Source organism: Anabrus simplex, chromosome 12 (genome assembly GCF_040414725.1).
Source record: "Anabrus simplex isolate iqAnaSimp1 chromosome 12, ASM4041472v1, whole genome shotgun sequence".
Classification (NCBI taxonomy): domain Eukaryota; kingdom Metazoa; phylum Arthropoda; class Insecta; order Orthoptera; family Tettigoniidae; genus Anabrus; species Anabrus simplex.
In genome coordinates this window covers 63124406-63140424 of record NC_090276.1, presented here as the reverse complement: position 1 = coordinate 63140424, position 16019 = coordinate 63124406, and the positions used below count along the sequence as shown (strand labels likewise).

The window sequence follows — 16019 nt, the reverse complement described above, 5'->3', positions numbered from 1 at the left end:
ACATGCGTCTTAAATTATGATATGTAATATTTAAGTTACAAACTGATTTGAAAGAAATGGCTCTGAGTTTGGCATCTTGTTGGTCAAACAGAATACGCAGAATATTCTTTGCTTCACTTTGGCAATTCTGTTAAGAATGGAGTGTCTCGCTCCAAGCTTAAGATATACTATGACTGTTACCATGGCAATACAGGGTGAACATTAAATCAGAAATCAGTGATTAAAGAGATCAAGATTACATCTCTACGAAGGAAGTTGGAAATGGACACCGGCATTAACTGCACAGTGCCTGAAGCGTTCAGGTGCATTTTCTGAATTCTTGATTATTGACTTCGAAATTAATTTATGTGGCAGTTTTTAAATTTAGATGTAAAGTTTCTCAGACGTTTGCTCTATAAACCTGCGTTTTGTCTTAGGCCAACACTACCTCATCAAAGTGAGATGTGTCAGGGCCTACACACTGACGCTGGGGTGTTTGCAGGTGAATTACTAATACCACTACAAAAAAGGTTTTCATTGCCTCCCTGAAAGGGAAGGCGGGCCTCCTAGACGGTAACGCCGTCTCTCAGACTAGGAAGATGTGATACGGTCAAGGAGATGTTCGGAGAAGGTGATACAGTTGGGGACTGTGGCCTATACTAGAAACTGTCCCGGCATTCATCTTATTGCGAGAGAATGGAAAACCACGGAAACCATTCTCAGGACAGCTTACGGTGGGAACGAGCTCCTCTCCGTATCCCGAATGCAGACGTTTGGAATCACAGAAGAGCTCCAGATGAAATCTTGTTATTGAACAGTTTTCATTCCTCGCCCTGAGGGGGTGAGGTGGGCCACGTAAAGGTTACGCCCCTTCTCTGGCCAGGAGATGCGGGCTTGTGGGGAAGATATGTGGATAGAAGGAGACGGGTGGGGGAGGTGTGAGTGTTTGTAGATTTTACTTTATTTATTTCGGACTTCTTTCTTTTGTTTGGTTATTTTCGGCATATAAACCTACTTACAAACTATCAGAACCCCATTAGTAGAGGCACAGTGTGATTTCTGTATACGGGATATAAATCTCCTAAATGGAATTATTGTCTACCTAGCAATTCCAAATGGAATGTATAAGTTCCCGATGTGGAACTTAGATTTGTTCCACCAGCAGAGCAATTAAAAGATTAGATGTAAGACTTTTGAGGAGTTTGCATATAAACCGGCGTTTTTTCTTGAATTGCTCTATTGATGGACAAAAATCTAAGTCGCTAATCGGGAACTTAGACATTCCATAATTTGTAAATGAATAATCACTTCACTGTGATTCGAATTACACATAAGGCTCGAAGTGCTGTGGATATGGTAACGATCTGGATTGGCTATGCTTCAACCTACGGCTGACATGACGGTGTCAAGGTTTCTCACCAATCACATCTCACTTGAAAACTCACTGAGTTTAGTTTATAACGAAGTTTATCAAATATTCATCGTCTCGTTAGAACAAGATGCAAATCTTTAAAAGCCTGTCCCAAAATTTCAAATTTGAAATAAATTTAGACTATCAAAGTGTTATAGACTAGATTTCTCGGGAATCACACCTCACTTGGACATTGCCCGAGATTAAAATTTCAAATGAAGTTGAACAAATCTCCGTGAATGATTTTCAATATAAAGATACAACAACCAATTAGAAAATTTTAGATTTGAAAGGAATTTAGACTCTCTTCGATCATTCATTTCATTAATGTTGCCCAAGATTATAATTCGAAATGAGCTTTATCAATTTTTCATCATCGATTGTTCGGAATAAGACGCATATATTCAAAGAATTCTTAGAAATTCAGATTTGAAAGGAATTTAGGTTACCAAAGTGTCTCATTGCACAGTTGATGAGATGAGGTGATTTTATGAATAATAGTGGCTCGATGAAGAGTGACTTAGTAGGCACCCCAGTTACCCTGACGGTCGATGATTTCGTTTGGCTGTTATATGCAGTGTTGCACAGGCATGGGCGTGGAGGGGGGAGCCAACGTGCCCCCGCCTCCCCCCACCTGTCAGTGCTGCGCTGCGAACTTCATTCTTTTCTGCTTCTGTCTTTGGTTGCAGAACCAAACGCGCACCACGTTCTTCTTCAGATCTAACTTCTCCGCAATGGCAGCTATCTTTTCCCCAGATGGCCGAGGCTGCACTGCGAAGTACGCCTCCAGTGATCTCTTCTCCGGCGCTGCTATCGAGGTTCTCTTTCTCTTCTTCTCTCCGGCTGGCAAGACGCTCGGTGCGTCCGGATCTCGACGCTTGTTCTTGGCCTGCGCCTCGGCTTCTTCAAGCCAGGCCTGCAGGATGGGTTTGAGGGCGATCATATTGTTGTGTGACAACGTGAGGGACTCAAAGCGACATATTGTTGACTGTGAGAGAGCACCAACGCCTGGTAACTTGAGGTTAGCGAGTGCCTTGCCCACATCGGCTTGGGTGACACCCAGCTTTATCCTGCGCTGCTTGAAGCGCTCGGCGAACGCCTCAAGTTCTCTGGGGTCTGTGTCCGAGTCTGGATGAAGGCCTGCCGCGGCCGCTGCTGCAGCCGCCGCCGCCATTGCCGGGTGGTGGGCTGCCGGGTGCGCCGGGTGGTGGTGTGGTCCGTGGTGGCCTGGTGGTCCGTGTCCGGAGAGAGGACCGCCGTGGTGGTGATGGTGGTGGTGACCTGACATCATGCTGTTCATGGCTGCAGCCGGGCCATACACCGAGGGACCGTGGAGTTGAGGATGGTGCCCACCGTGGCCGCCGCCCGAACTGTCAGACATGGGCGCTAATGTTGTCATAGAAGACGTAGATATAGGGTCTAACATCTCCAATCCGTCCATCCCATGGTGTCCCATCTGAAACATGGCAGAGAAGAAGCTTAAATTAGATCTACTGACTCAAAAATCATACAAAACATTACAGTAAAGGTACAGATGTATATTATACCCTTTATAGGTTTGTGGTTAATAATTTGACCACATTGTATTAGGTCTCATATTTCATTCATTTTCGTTCGATAATCAACCATACGCTAGAATGCTCTCTCCCGGAATGGTCTGTGGTCGAAGACATAACCACACCTTGGTTTCTATGATTTGCATGAGAGATCAGCACCGTTTTGTTATTGTGGTCGATTTATGAACCACATTGCATTCTGAAAGATTTTCGGACGCATGGTTTACATTTTAAGCCGTAAGTGAATGTATTATTGCTCTTTCAGTGATATTTCGATGATGGTTATGTGTCTACGAAACGTAAAGAATTTCACCTTATTTTCTTGATACGGCATAAGCCCTAAAGCCTATACAGTATCATGTCCATATATTTTCAATTTAATGTTAATTTAAACAGCGGCAAGATTTTGAAGATTTCGAAAAAGTTACCAAAAATTTTGAAGTCGTATTTTTTGTCATATTTTAATACATTTTAAGTCATAAATGCTTACATATTTTTAATATTTTTGGGTCATGAACACCGGGCCTTAATAATTTGTTAAACTGATGCATGCAATACTCCTTGATTTTACATGATTTTTTTCAGTAATATCATCTGCTTTATAATGTTGGAAAGCATATTGTTTTCTCCTAAAATAATCACATTTTATGACTGAATACCTTAAATAGAATGTTGACTATTCTGTGTAGTACATTGAAACATTATTACATTAAAATCAATAGTAAGAAAACCAAACTTTTAGTAGTGAGCAAAGATGGCAGGAAAGTTAATTCAAACATAATAAGAGGAAATTCCAAATTAGAACAAGTGCAATATATCTGTTACTTACGAAGCATTGTAACTGACGACAACAGATGTACGAACGGAATCAAAAGAAGAACAGGTCTTTCTAAACAGACCTTTCAAAATAAAATAGTTCTTTTAACAAATGCTCATATAAGTTTGGAAACAAGAAAGACTTTTGTAAAATCCTTTGTCTGGAGTGCACTATTTTATGTTTGTGAGAGCTGGACGATTAGAAAAAAAAGGAGAGAGCAACTGAAATGTGGATTTGAAGGAAAATGACGAGAACATGCTGGACGCAAAAAAAACTAATAGAAATGTTCTAAAGGAAATCGATGAAGAACGGAAACTGATAAATGATATGGAAAGAAGTAATACAAAACTTGTAGGTCATATTCTGAGATATAATGACTTCCTAGTAAACGTCTTTGAAGGAAAAAAATTAGAAAAGAAAAGAAGAGGAAGACACACTTGATGGGATGTAAAAACTACAAGGAAGTGAAGATAACGGCAGGACTGTGAGGACAAATCTTAGCCTTCAGTGTTTGATGATGAATAGCTTTCCCATGTCAACGCGTCAAATAATGAACTTAAAACAATACATTAAGCATTGTTGTAAGGGATAATATATATTTCAGGAAATATCGTAAACAATGGTGTTATTCATCGTTGAGAATCCAGTTCGTTAGTGGTACGCAATGAAACCGGACAAGTTAGTGACTGTGTTGCGGGTCCTCAGGGAGGCCTGCTCCCTCCTCCCCCTATACCGACAAATGAACCTAGGGACGAGTTCCTGTGTTTCCATTTGCAGACCCTAAATTGGTCTCCTCCATCCTTCAAATGACCACTTTACACCGCTGCTATGGAGCAGTAATGATGAAATATTCTACCGCCGGGAACCCAGTCGCGTTCTCGGTGAATCATGGGCCCAGCCGACCCTCCATCCCCCCAACCTCCTTCCATCCTCACAGTATTGGCACTCACTCGGGACTGCAGGTCGATCTGATGGAGCACGGGCCTATTAAATATAGCGGCCAATGTCAGAAAGAGAACAGCAAAATAAAAAGGAAATGAAGAAAAAAAATCAGATGAACCGAAAGAAGAACTGAAGGGGGAGACCCAGCTTAACAGAGGAAGAAAAAGACCAACATTCATTTGATTGTTAAATATGCTACATATGTTGTTGACAAATGCTGCACATTTTCTAGTATTGGCATGATACCTGGCAACCAGAAGCAACTTTAATAATGTCAAAATTCTAATTATAACATTTTAAAATAAAATGTTCAAAACTTCCCGAATTTTAAACAATAGTAGGGCCCATCAGATTCCCTAGAATTGAATCTTTCGCTACATTACGGAAGAACAGGCTAAAATGCACTTAAAATAAAAGGATTGCATTCTAATCTGTTACTGCCCAGTCATCCAGGTTTAAGGATTACCTTTCTCATTGAAAGGAGAACTTTCTGCGATTGAATACACATGAGGAATAATTACAAACTTTCTCTTATGTTTTGATTTTTTCAGTGTGTCCACTTCCTTAGCTGAATGGTTAGGGCAGTGGTCTTCGCGTTAGAGGGCCCTCGATCCGATTCCCGGCCGGGTCGAGGAATTTAACCTCATCTGAATGGTTCCCCCTACCATGGGGGCTGGATACTTCTCTACGCCTTAATACATAACTTCATTTATGAACAACATATCACAGTACCAAGTACTACAGAAACACACAATAACGCGAACAGCCCTCCTCTTAGCTTTGGCAACAGGAAAGGCATAAACTAGGCTAAATTCACACAACGTTCGGAAAAACTGGGGAAGTCCAGGAAGAAGAAACTGAAGAATTTCAGGTTGTGAATAGTTTGAACAATATCTTTAAAATAATCCATCATATACTGTAATTGCGATACCTTGTAGTACCACTTTTTTTTCTGTACTGAGCTCGATAGCTGCAGTCGCTTAAGTATTCGGGAGATAGTAGGTTATTTAGGTTATTTATTTATTTATTTATTTATTTATTTATTTAAGATAGTCCAAAGTATTAACGGTATATACAGTATATTAATAAATTATACTTGAGTAATTTTGTAACATTTTCATTGTTGGATTATTTTTAATATTCTGTATTATGGAAAAATGCAATTGCATGTATTAATTAAGATTAAAATAAATAATTCCATTCCTTTGAAGCCACCGATCTCGTTACCTGCAGTCGCTTAAGTGCGGCCAGTATCCGGTATGGGTTCGAACCCCACTGTCGGCAGCCCTGAAGATGGTTTTCAGTGGTTTCCCATTTTCACACCAGGCAAATACTGGGGCTGTACCTTAATTAAGGCCACGGCTGCTTCCTGCCAACCCCTAGCCCTTTCCAGTCCAATCGTCGCCATAAGACCAATGTGTGTCGGTGCGACGTAAAGCAACTAGCAAAAAAGAAGAAAAACTTTTTCTGTGATAATAGCCTCAACTTTTGATACTCTGAGGCACCATTGCTTTCTTGCCGAACTTGCTGAAGAAACTATTATACTTGGCAAACATTAGTGCAAACGAAGTTGTTGACATTGTTCTTCATTTCATTCGAAACTCCTTCTATTAAAATAGAATCTTTCATCTTTAGCACTTATATTCACTAATGGAAAGTTTTGTAACCTTGGAGATCTGTAATGATAAAGTAATGATCTACACTCAGACACGGATATGTATATTTATTGAATGTTTCTGACATTAAACTGGAATAAAGTCCTAATTCAGTGCCCACAAACTTTATGTTAGCTGTCCATCAATTAATTAATCGTTCCAAAGTTTATCCCTTTCCTTCCCATGAAATTGCTTGTTGTACTCTTGTAATACTAGTAGTAGTATTTTTTTTTGCTATTGGCTTTACCTTGCACCGACACAGATAAGTCTTATGGCGACGATGGGGCAGGAAAGGGCTAGGAGTGGGAAGGAAGCGGTCGTGGCCTTAATTAAGGTACAACCCCAGCATTTGCCTGGTGTGAAAATGGGATACCACGGAAAAACATCTTCAGTGCTGCCGACAGTGGGGTTCGAACCCACTATCTTCCGAATACTGGATACTGGCCGCACTTAAGCGACTGCAGCTATCGAGCTCGGTGTAGTATTTGTTGTTGTTGTTGCTGGGTAGTTATGTTTTAACTTTACTTTATAATAAGTTCTAATGCTAAGCTAGTAGTACGCTCAAATTTTAGTATTGTAAGCCGTAGTGTTAAGCACTGGAAATAGTTTAAGTTGTATGTGAATTTGTATCTGATGACACTGGATTTAGAATGTTAAACTAGTAGTATTTCTTGTAATATTTTCTTTCCATGGAATTGATTGTTGTACTCTTGTTGTTTTGGGGTGATAATGTTTTAACTTTATTATCACACTACCATAAATGTCATTGCCACCGGGATATTTCACAACTGCGACGTATTTGTTAATAACAATAATAATCATAATAATTAAAGGACAGCATTATTAATAAATAGGCTTACGGATAATATGTGTTTAGGTTAACAGTTGCATGAGATAATATGGTACAGCTAGGCAAAAGAAGAACGGAAGAAAAAGGATATTTTTAAATAATTAAATGTAGTGTTTTCTGAAGTACTTCAAATTTATAAACACTTTGAGGGACACAGGAGTGAAGTAGGGTGAAATAAGTTTGTCCTATAGTAGTTCTTTGACGTACCATAATCCAACGACACAAAACTGTCACATATAACATATATAGTGAAACCTCGGAATGCGAGTAACTTGGTCTACGAGTGTTTTGCAAGACGAGCAAACATTTTAAATAAATAAGTGAGTGAGGTTCCGCAATACGAGCGTCACGTGTGCCTACGTTTTCCCCTCCCCTGTGCATCTGTTGAATGGATGAACGTGGTTTTTGGACCTGTAGTGAAAAAATAACTTTCAGAAAATAATCTGCCACTCAAAGTCTTGCTGGTTATTGACAATAATCCTCCTGTTCATCCTCCACGCCTTGAGGCCGACTTACTGGAGGAATTAAAGTTCCTTAAGATTAAGTTCCTTTCTCCCAACACTACTCCAGCTTATGGATCAGCAAGTCATTTCGAACTTCAAGAAGCTATAACCCAAAGCACTATTGCACCGATGCTTCGAAGTGATCGAAGGAAGAAACCTTACCCTCCGTAAGTTTGGGAGAAATCATTTCCCCATCGCGAACCGTCTGAAGATCATCGATAAAGCCTGGGATGGAGTCACCAAGAGAACTCTCACTTCCGCTCGGAGAAAGCTGTGGCCTGACTGTGCTCTTGGACGTGAGTTTGAGGGGATTGTTGGTGACAATGAGTAGCCGATTGTTGATGAAATTATATCCTTAGGGAAGACTATGGGGCGGGAGGTGAATGACGTGGACATTCAAGAGCTGATGGAAGAACACAACCAGGAACTGACCACAACGAACTGATGGACCTGCATCGCGAACAACAGGAGGAGGTTATGGAGGAGATCTCGTCCGGGGAAGAGGAGGAGGAAAAGTCAATGGAATCTCTCACTTCAACTGAGATTCAGGATAAGTGCAAAATGTGAGAAACGGTGCAAAATTTTGTAGAAAAACACCACCCGAATAAGGTTGTAGCAGTGCGAGCGATGAATCAGTTCAGTGACAATGCAATGTCACATTTTCGTGAAATCCTCAAAAAGAGGCAAAAGCAACAGTCATTGGACAGGTTCCTCGTTAAAATTGCACGAAACGAAAACAATTCCAATGAGCCAACGGATAGCAGCGATTCCTGAGCCACATGAACAAGTTTTTTTATAAACCGACCTGGGATATTTTATGGCCAATGTTTCATGAAATTCGTGCTACACAGTAACTCTCCTCATGCCATCTCTCATCTCCCTCACACCAACAGTGATTCTATGTTAATGTAAAGTGCACTTTAATTCGTTTTAGGTTATATTTTGTTTTAGAAATGGTATGCGAATATATATTTTTGTGTTGTGGACGAATCATCCGCGTTTCAATTTGTTTCTTATGAGAAAACTTACTTTGATATACGAGCGCTTTGGATTACAAGCATGTTGCCGGAACGAATTATGCTCGCAATCCAAGGTTCCACTGTAGTTACATTGGAATGCCAAGGAATCACACGCGGTCCAACCTGCTGCGCTGGAAGGAGAAAGCCTAAGAAACTGAGTGCTTAGCGAAGTAAATGAAATGTCGTATGGCTTTTAGTGCCGGGATATCCCAGGACGGGTTCGGCTCACCAGGTGCAGGTCTTTCTATTTGACTCCCGTAGACGACCTGCGCGTCGTGATGAGGATGAAATGATGATGAAGACAACACATACGCCCAGCCCCCGTGCCATTGGAATTAACCAATTAAGGTTAAAATCCCCGACCCGGCCGGGAATCGAACCCGGGACCCTCTGAACCGAAGGCCAGTACGCTGACCGTTCAGCCAACGAGTCGGACGCTTAGCGAAGTGCTAGGCAAAGATATATTTTTAGATCCAGAGAAATACATTTTCATTGGTTCAAGAGATAAAGTTTCATTACTAGAGCCATTCGTTTCTAGCGATAAGGCAGTTTGCCAGCCTCTGTGCTACCCTCTTCTAACCTGTCTGAAGATCTGTGCTGAGGTGGAAGGGAGTGTAGAATAAAGCACAGAGCAATGGTGAAGGAATACATGAAAGAACGGAGGAGGAAACAACAAGAAAGGAGGAAGTGAAATTAACACGTGCTCCCTAACAGATCTTATCTTAAATAATAATAATAGTAATTAGTCTGTTGATCAGTAATGAAATGGCGTATGGTTTTTAGTGCAGGGAGTGTCCGAGGGCATGTTCGGCTCGCCAAGTCCAGGTCTTTCGACTTGACACCCGCAGGCGACCTGCTTGTCGTGATGATGAAGACACACACACCCAGCCCCTGTGCCAATAATGCGCCCTCTTTCAAGTTCACTCATAAGATGGTTTTCCGTGGTTTCCCATTTTCACACCAGGCAAATGCTAGGGCTGTACCTTAATTAAGGCCACGGCCGCTTCCTTCCCATTCCTTGGCCTTTCCTATCCCATCGTCACGTCAAACGAGAGATGTGTCGGATAGAGTATTAAAGAATTGTGTAGATTTTAGGCAAATTACGTACTCAGTTACATAAAAAATCGTGAATAAGAATAATATTAATAGCCATTGTCTCAGAAGGTGTATGTCCAACACCTGTCCCGTTCTGTTGCCTAGTAGGCACTGGATCCTCCATGGGCACTGTTCCATGTCTGATGGCATCGACGCGTATAAAGCGCGAATGGCGTGATGTATGATAGTAGGAATGGGAGAGGTTGAATCTCGATGCCGGCACACAGCCTACTCCTGTTGAATAGTACCGAGGGGTCTGCTCAATGATTTACGTTCCCATCCGACGGACGAATCACCACAACACTACCCTCACTCCGTACGAACACTGCGGAGAACTTTGGAACTAAATTCAGGCTTTTGGAACGCAATCTATTGTTTAAAAATTGTATACCACCAACTCTGCTACCCTGCCGGCCAACACATGATGGTGGAAACGTTTTGACCAACGGAACTCGCACCCGGTGACCACGGTGTCAGACCGTATGGACTTCACACCTTAAAGATCATGGCCACAACGCGCATGAAAGAAATGTCTCAGAAGCTACCGTACATAATATTTACTTATCGGGTGGCGAATTATGACATCATCACATGCCTCATCCAGCGTCTGAGACATTTAATCTGCCTACGTGGCGCTCTCGAGTCCTACTACCAAAACCAAACCAAACCCCATGGCACTACAGCCCTTGAAGGGCCTTGCCCTACCAAGCGACCGCTGCTCAGCCCAAAGGCCTGCAGATTACGAGGTGTCGTGTGGTCAGCACGGCGAATCCCCTTGGCCGTTATTCTTCGTTTTCTAGACCGGAGTCCTACTACCATACGGCAGAGAAACACATATCCGCTGATGATCTATGTTTGAGTTTAAATTAATTTTGCAGTGTAAACACCAAATATGTAAGCAGACCTGACTACTTCTGTTGGGTTTGAACTGGAAATATTACGATCCGGAGTCCACTATTGTATCACTGATCAACAGTCCGGCCCCATGGCTAAGTGGTTAGCGTGCTGGCCTTTGGTCACAGGGGTCCCGCGTTCGATTCCCGACGGCACATTTCTGTATACGTATTCGAGGCATACTGCACGTCTGCTCAAGTCACACTGATCCATTACATTCTGTTCATAGCGACAACGAGAGCAGCAGGCACAGTTTACCAGTCAGTGGTGCTGCGCCGAGATTTCCATGTGGACGTTGAACCTGAGGACCGGGGTCGTTCCAATGCTAATAATTTCTTCAGAACTTACACATGTCCTGTGAATATGAACTTCCTATCTCTAGTCTTTGAAGGTGTTCTGGTTTTTATGAACATGAGTGTACTTCTCTCTAACAGTTCGTATCAACCTGGTGCTCTTCAACAGTCGTATTTGCTGCTTTCCTGACGTTAGGAAAAAAAGTGTTGGCGAGCAAACGCGACCCTAAGATTCTTTAGTATATTGGATAAAAATGAACAGTTGTTTAACATTATAATATAATCCCTTAACTGTGGCCTACTCGTGTCGAAATTGAATTAATGAACCTCCAGTCCTCCTAAGCGCTGTTCAGAAAGCAGAAATTCGTTGCCTTCTTGAGTGTAGAAAATATCGAAAGTTCCGAATACCGCGGGGTGTTTCTCTCAAGTATCAGGCTATGTCCAGGACGAACGACCTGTGCAAGAAAGTTTTCTAACATACAAAATACCTCAGTAATAAAGCACGATCTCGATTAATTGCAGGACTATTTACGTGTAGGTACGAGGGCTTTTCCCCAGAACATCGGTGAATTCTTCGTTATATCTCAAGTTCCTTTTAACGTGATTCATATAATATGTGGGTGGCTTTATTTATCTCAAGAAAAAGTTTAACAACCCCTAAATCTTAATATTTGGCTCTTCCCCGACAGAAATCTCTTAGGTTGATCAAATATGCTATGTGCAAACACTCTACAAAATGTAAAGCTGAGATGACTTCATGAACGATGTTTTCTGAAAGGTTTGCCTTTTCAGTGATATAAAACGGTTCATTGTCGACCTTCGACAACGGCAGTATTTTTTATGCGTGTACTAATAACCTCAGTGTTGGGTGTACGTAAGTGAATTACTACGACTAGTACCCAATGTTTTCATTCCTTCCCTGAAGGGAGAGGCAGGCCTCTTAGACGGTCAGCAGGTAAATTTATCAGAAGCCCATTAGTAGAGGCATAATCTGATAAATGCATACGGGAGATACATCTCCATAATGGAATTACTGTATAGTCCTCCTATCAAGTCCTAATGGAAAGTGTAAGTTCAAGGATTATGAATTTCATGTTGTTGGTCCGTATTGAACTGAGAATAACATATAAATTATAACGCAGTAGAGATTTCCACGTATTCATTACTAAGATGTATTTACAATATTTACATTTCATGGGACTAGTTTCAACCCTCCTCGGTGTCATCATCAGCCATATTAAAACATACACAATGTATGGCGAAATCCTAAAACATGTTTTTTAACGGTAAGAATCTTATGGATATATAGTTTACAATTTGAAGTGTGGTTGAAATGTTGCAAATGAAAATGAGAGATATTACGTGTGATGCAGGTGAGTAAAAATTAATGTAATTAAATAATACATACTAAAAAGTCTGGAGTAAAAGTACAAAGTACGTGCATCACACACAATATCTCTCATTTTAATTTGCAACATTTCAACCACACTTCATATTGTAAACTATATATCCATAAGATTCTTACCGTTAAAAAACATGTTTTAGGATTTCGCCATACATTGTGTATGTTTTAATATGGCTGATGATGACACCGAGGAGGGTTGAAACTAGTCCCATGTAATGTAAATATTGTAAATACATCTTAGTATTGAATAGGTGGAAATCTCTACTGTGTAATTATTCATATGTTATAAAGTGTAAGTTCCCGATTTCATTTTTCACATCAATAGAGTATATCATAAATATGGCGTAAGGCTTTTCGGGAGTTTGATGTATAAAACCAGGGTTTCTTCTTAATTCTGACAATTTTATTATCTGATTTATTGATGTGAAAATTCTCTTATCTAAAACTTAGATTTCTCACTGTCGCTTTAAGGTTACGAAAAAAATTATTAAATGCTTTGTATGGATAATCGCTTTGTATGGTGAATTAAAGTGGACGTTAAGAAGATGTGTGCCTGAAAATGTCTGAAATGGAGCTATGGAGGTGGATGGAGAGAACAACATGAGCAAATAGGACAAGGCAGTTTTCAAGCGGATTAAGGAAGTGACAGGCATATTGAAGGCAATAACAAAAATGAAATCTAATTGGATAGGACAAATGTTGATAAGGGAACTTGTACCGAGGATAGAGAAGATAAATGGAAATAGGGATCGAGGAGTAAGGATAATCGGATGTTTATATTTCTATGATAATTCCCGTCCGCATTTGAAGTGCACCCAAACTTCAGTTAACTTTCAAGGAATTTCAATTCATAATTATACTGATATACCTGATGTGGGCGGGCGTTGGGTGCTCCCGGATGTGGCGCGCCCATACTGTGGTGGTACATCATGTCGTGCTTCAGTTGTGGCAGTCCGGGGGTGGAGCTCGCTTGGTGCTTACCGATGTCCACCGCGGCGAGGGCTTCCGCACGACTAAGTAGGCCGTCGTTGAGGCCGCTGAAGAGGTCACCCTGAAACAGAACGAGAACTGTACAATACAACTGAGATGATATTATTTTAGTAACGTTGTATCAAAGCATCCTTCATGGGAACAGTAATAGCGTATAGCCTCCAGAGAGGTCTAGTTCAGGCCTTTTTCTAGTAGACGCCATATAGGTGACCTTCTTGGCGTGAGGATTGGGCCCTTCCAAAGATGTTTGCTAATTTTAAAGACATCACAAAAAGCTAACCCCCAAATCAGACAAATTAACCAATTAAGGTTAAAATTTAACCATGGATTTGGGCTTCAAAGGAATTTCTTGCAAATTGCTTTACGTCGCACCGACACAGATACGTCTTATGACGACGATGGGACGGGAAAGACTAGGAGTGGGAAGCAATCAGCTGTTGACTCAGTAAGGTACAGCCCCAGCATTTGCCTGGTGTGAAAATGGGAATCCACGGAAAATCATCTTCAGGACTGCCGACAGTGGTGCTCGAATCCCTACTAGATACTAGCCACACTTAAGCGACTGCAGCTATCGAGATCGGTGGCTTCAAAGGAATGTGAATTATTTATTTTAATCTTAATTAATACATGCAATTGCATTTTTCCATAACACAGAATATTAAAAATAATCCAACTAAGAAAATGTTACACAAAATTACTCAAGTGTAATTTAATAATATACTGTATATCCCGTGAATACTTTGGACTATAATAAATAAATAAATAAATAAATAAATAAATAAATAAATAAATAAATAAATAAATAAATAAATAAATAAATAAATGTCGATAAAACAAGCTACATAATCCGAACAGCACCTTTAAACCTAACAGTAGAGTACGGTGAAATAGGAAGAGTGGACAGTTTGAGATATCTTGGTGATATAGTGGCTATGATAACTAGTGAGAAATAAGGTAACAACTTTAGGCGAGAGAAGATTTCCTTTGTTTTGTCTTTTGGCTTTATTTGTATATACACCCGTTTCGTTTTGTACAGCATTTGTCCCTCCTGCTGGCGTGGCCCGCTGCATGGCTTCGTTGTCTGCATTTATTTCTTTTCTGGCCATTTCTGGGTTGAGATTGACGCTCTTCAGATCTTTTTGATGGGTACTGACCCATCACTGTTTTGGTCGTCCTTTTGGTTTCCTACCGGCGACTTCTAACATGTAACACGTCTTCGCGATAGTGTTGGCGTCTGCCCTCAGTACCTGTCCAAACCATTGTAGACGACTCTCGCGTGTTTTTACTTGAATCGGGTGCAACGTAAAGTCTGTCCGCGATGGATTCATTAGAAATGCGATCCAGTTTAGTGACGCCAGCTGTCCATCTCAGCATCTTACGCCTATTGCTCACGGTAAAATGTTTCGTAAAATTTGTTGTACAATTAATTTTATATAAATTTGGTGAAAACAAGCTGTGTTGCTCACGGTAAAATTATTTTATAAAATCCGTGGAAACATCGGGATGGCCATCTATGAACTTACTTCTGAACTACCATGTGTATGTGGTGCCATCTATCGATAAACTTTTAAACCAAGAATCAGCTGTTCAACTTAGAATGTGTTTGAAAGAATGGCTCCAACAAACAAAAGCAAAACTTGCTGCTTTAGCTGCAATTATATTATGTTGTACAGTGGTAAAAAGGAAGAAAAGAAATGCCAGGAAATGTTGGACTCGGGATCGGATCAAAAGAAGAGGATTGCTGTCCTTGGTCGAAAATTAGTTGAGGTTAGAAGACCAGTATTCATATAGGAATTGGGCGATTGTGTTTTTTTCCTCTCTTCTTGCATTTCTGCTGTGGTAAAGCGGCCTTTTAACTTCGTACAAACAAGGATATTTCTGGTATTCGTCAGTAAAACACTAACAGCTTCCTTAGTCCACCCGGATCCTGACATTTTACAAAGAAGTGTTTGTTTACAATTGAGCTTCGCAATCTTCTCACGACGTAGTGCCAGCATCATCGTGATGTCAGCTTCGCTGATTGGTTCGTTTCGTAAAACTAATTTTACGGAATAGAACATGTCCTATTTTATGAAAAGTTTTATCAAAGGTTTTATAAAACTTGAATTTGACCGTGAGCAACAGAAATTTTATAAAATTAAATTATTGTACAATGAATTTAACAGAAAATTTTACCGTGAGCAACAGGCATTAGTCTCCATGACGCCCAGGGACGCTCTATCTCAGTCGTAGTTGGCCAACATCCGCAACCATACAGTGTAACATGACAGCACGATAGATATTTTATTCGAGATTGTCTTTCATCCTCCGGTCACAAGTGACGCCGGTTGCTGCTCGCCATTTCATCCAGACTGCGGATATCCTTACACTGACCTCTTCGATAAGAAGGCTGTCATCAGTGTTGGTGGTTCCAAGATACTTGAATCTTGTCACACGCGGCAGATCCTCATCGTCTACCTGAATGGTTCGGATTGCTTGTTGATCGGACGTCATAACAATACAATACTGGTTTTAATATATCGACTCATTTATTTAATTTGCAATTACTTCAAGTTGTAAAAACCATGAAATAACACCCAAAAATTACTTTCCTCCCTCCGGAGAAATTAC

The 16019-nt window shown here is 40.7% G+C and overlaps 1 protein-coding gene across 1 annotated transcript in view; it reads right to left on the bottom strand.

Moving 5' to 3' along the window:
• Positions 1–2027: 2027 nt before the first annotated feature.
• Positions 2028–16019, bottom strand: part of acj6 (abnormal chemosensory protein 6) — a 347966-nt gene continuing 333974 nt past the window's right edge. The window contains exons 3-4 of the mRNA XM_067156310.2: positions 13288–13470; positions 2028–2846 (exon numbers count right to left, since the gene is read on the bottom strand). Of these exons, the coding sequence (XP_067012411.1) occupies positions 2028–2846; positions 13288–13470 (1002 nt within the window). The remainder of the gene's footprint in view (positions 2847–13287; positions 13471–16019) is intronic.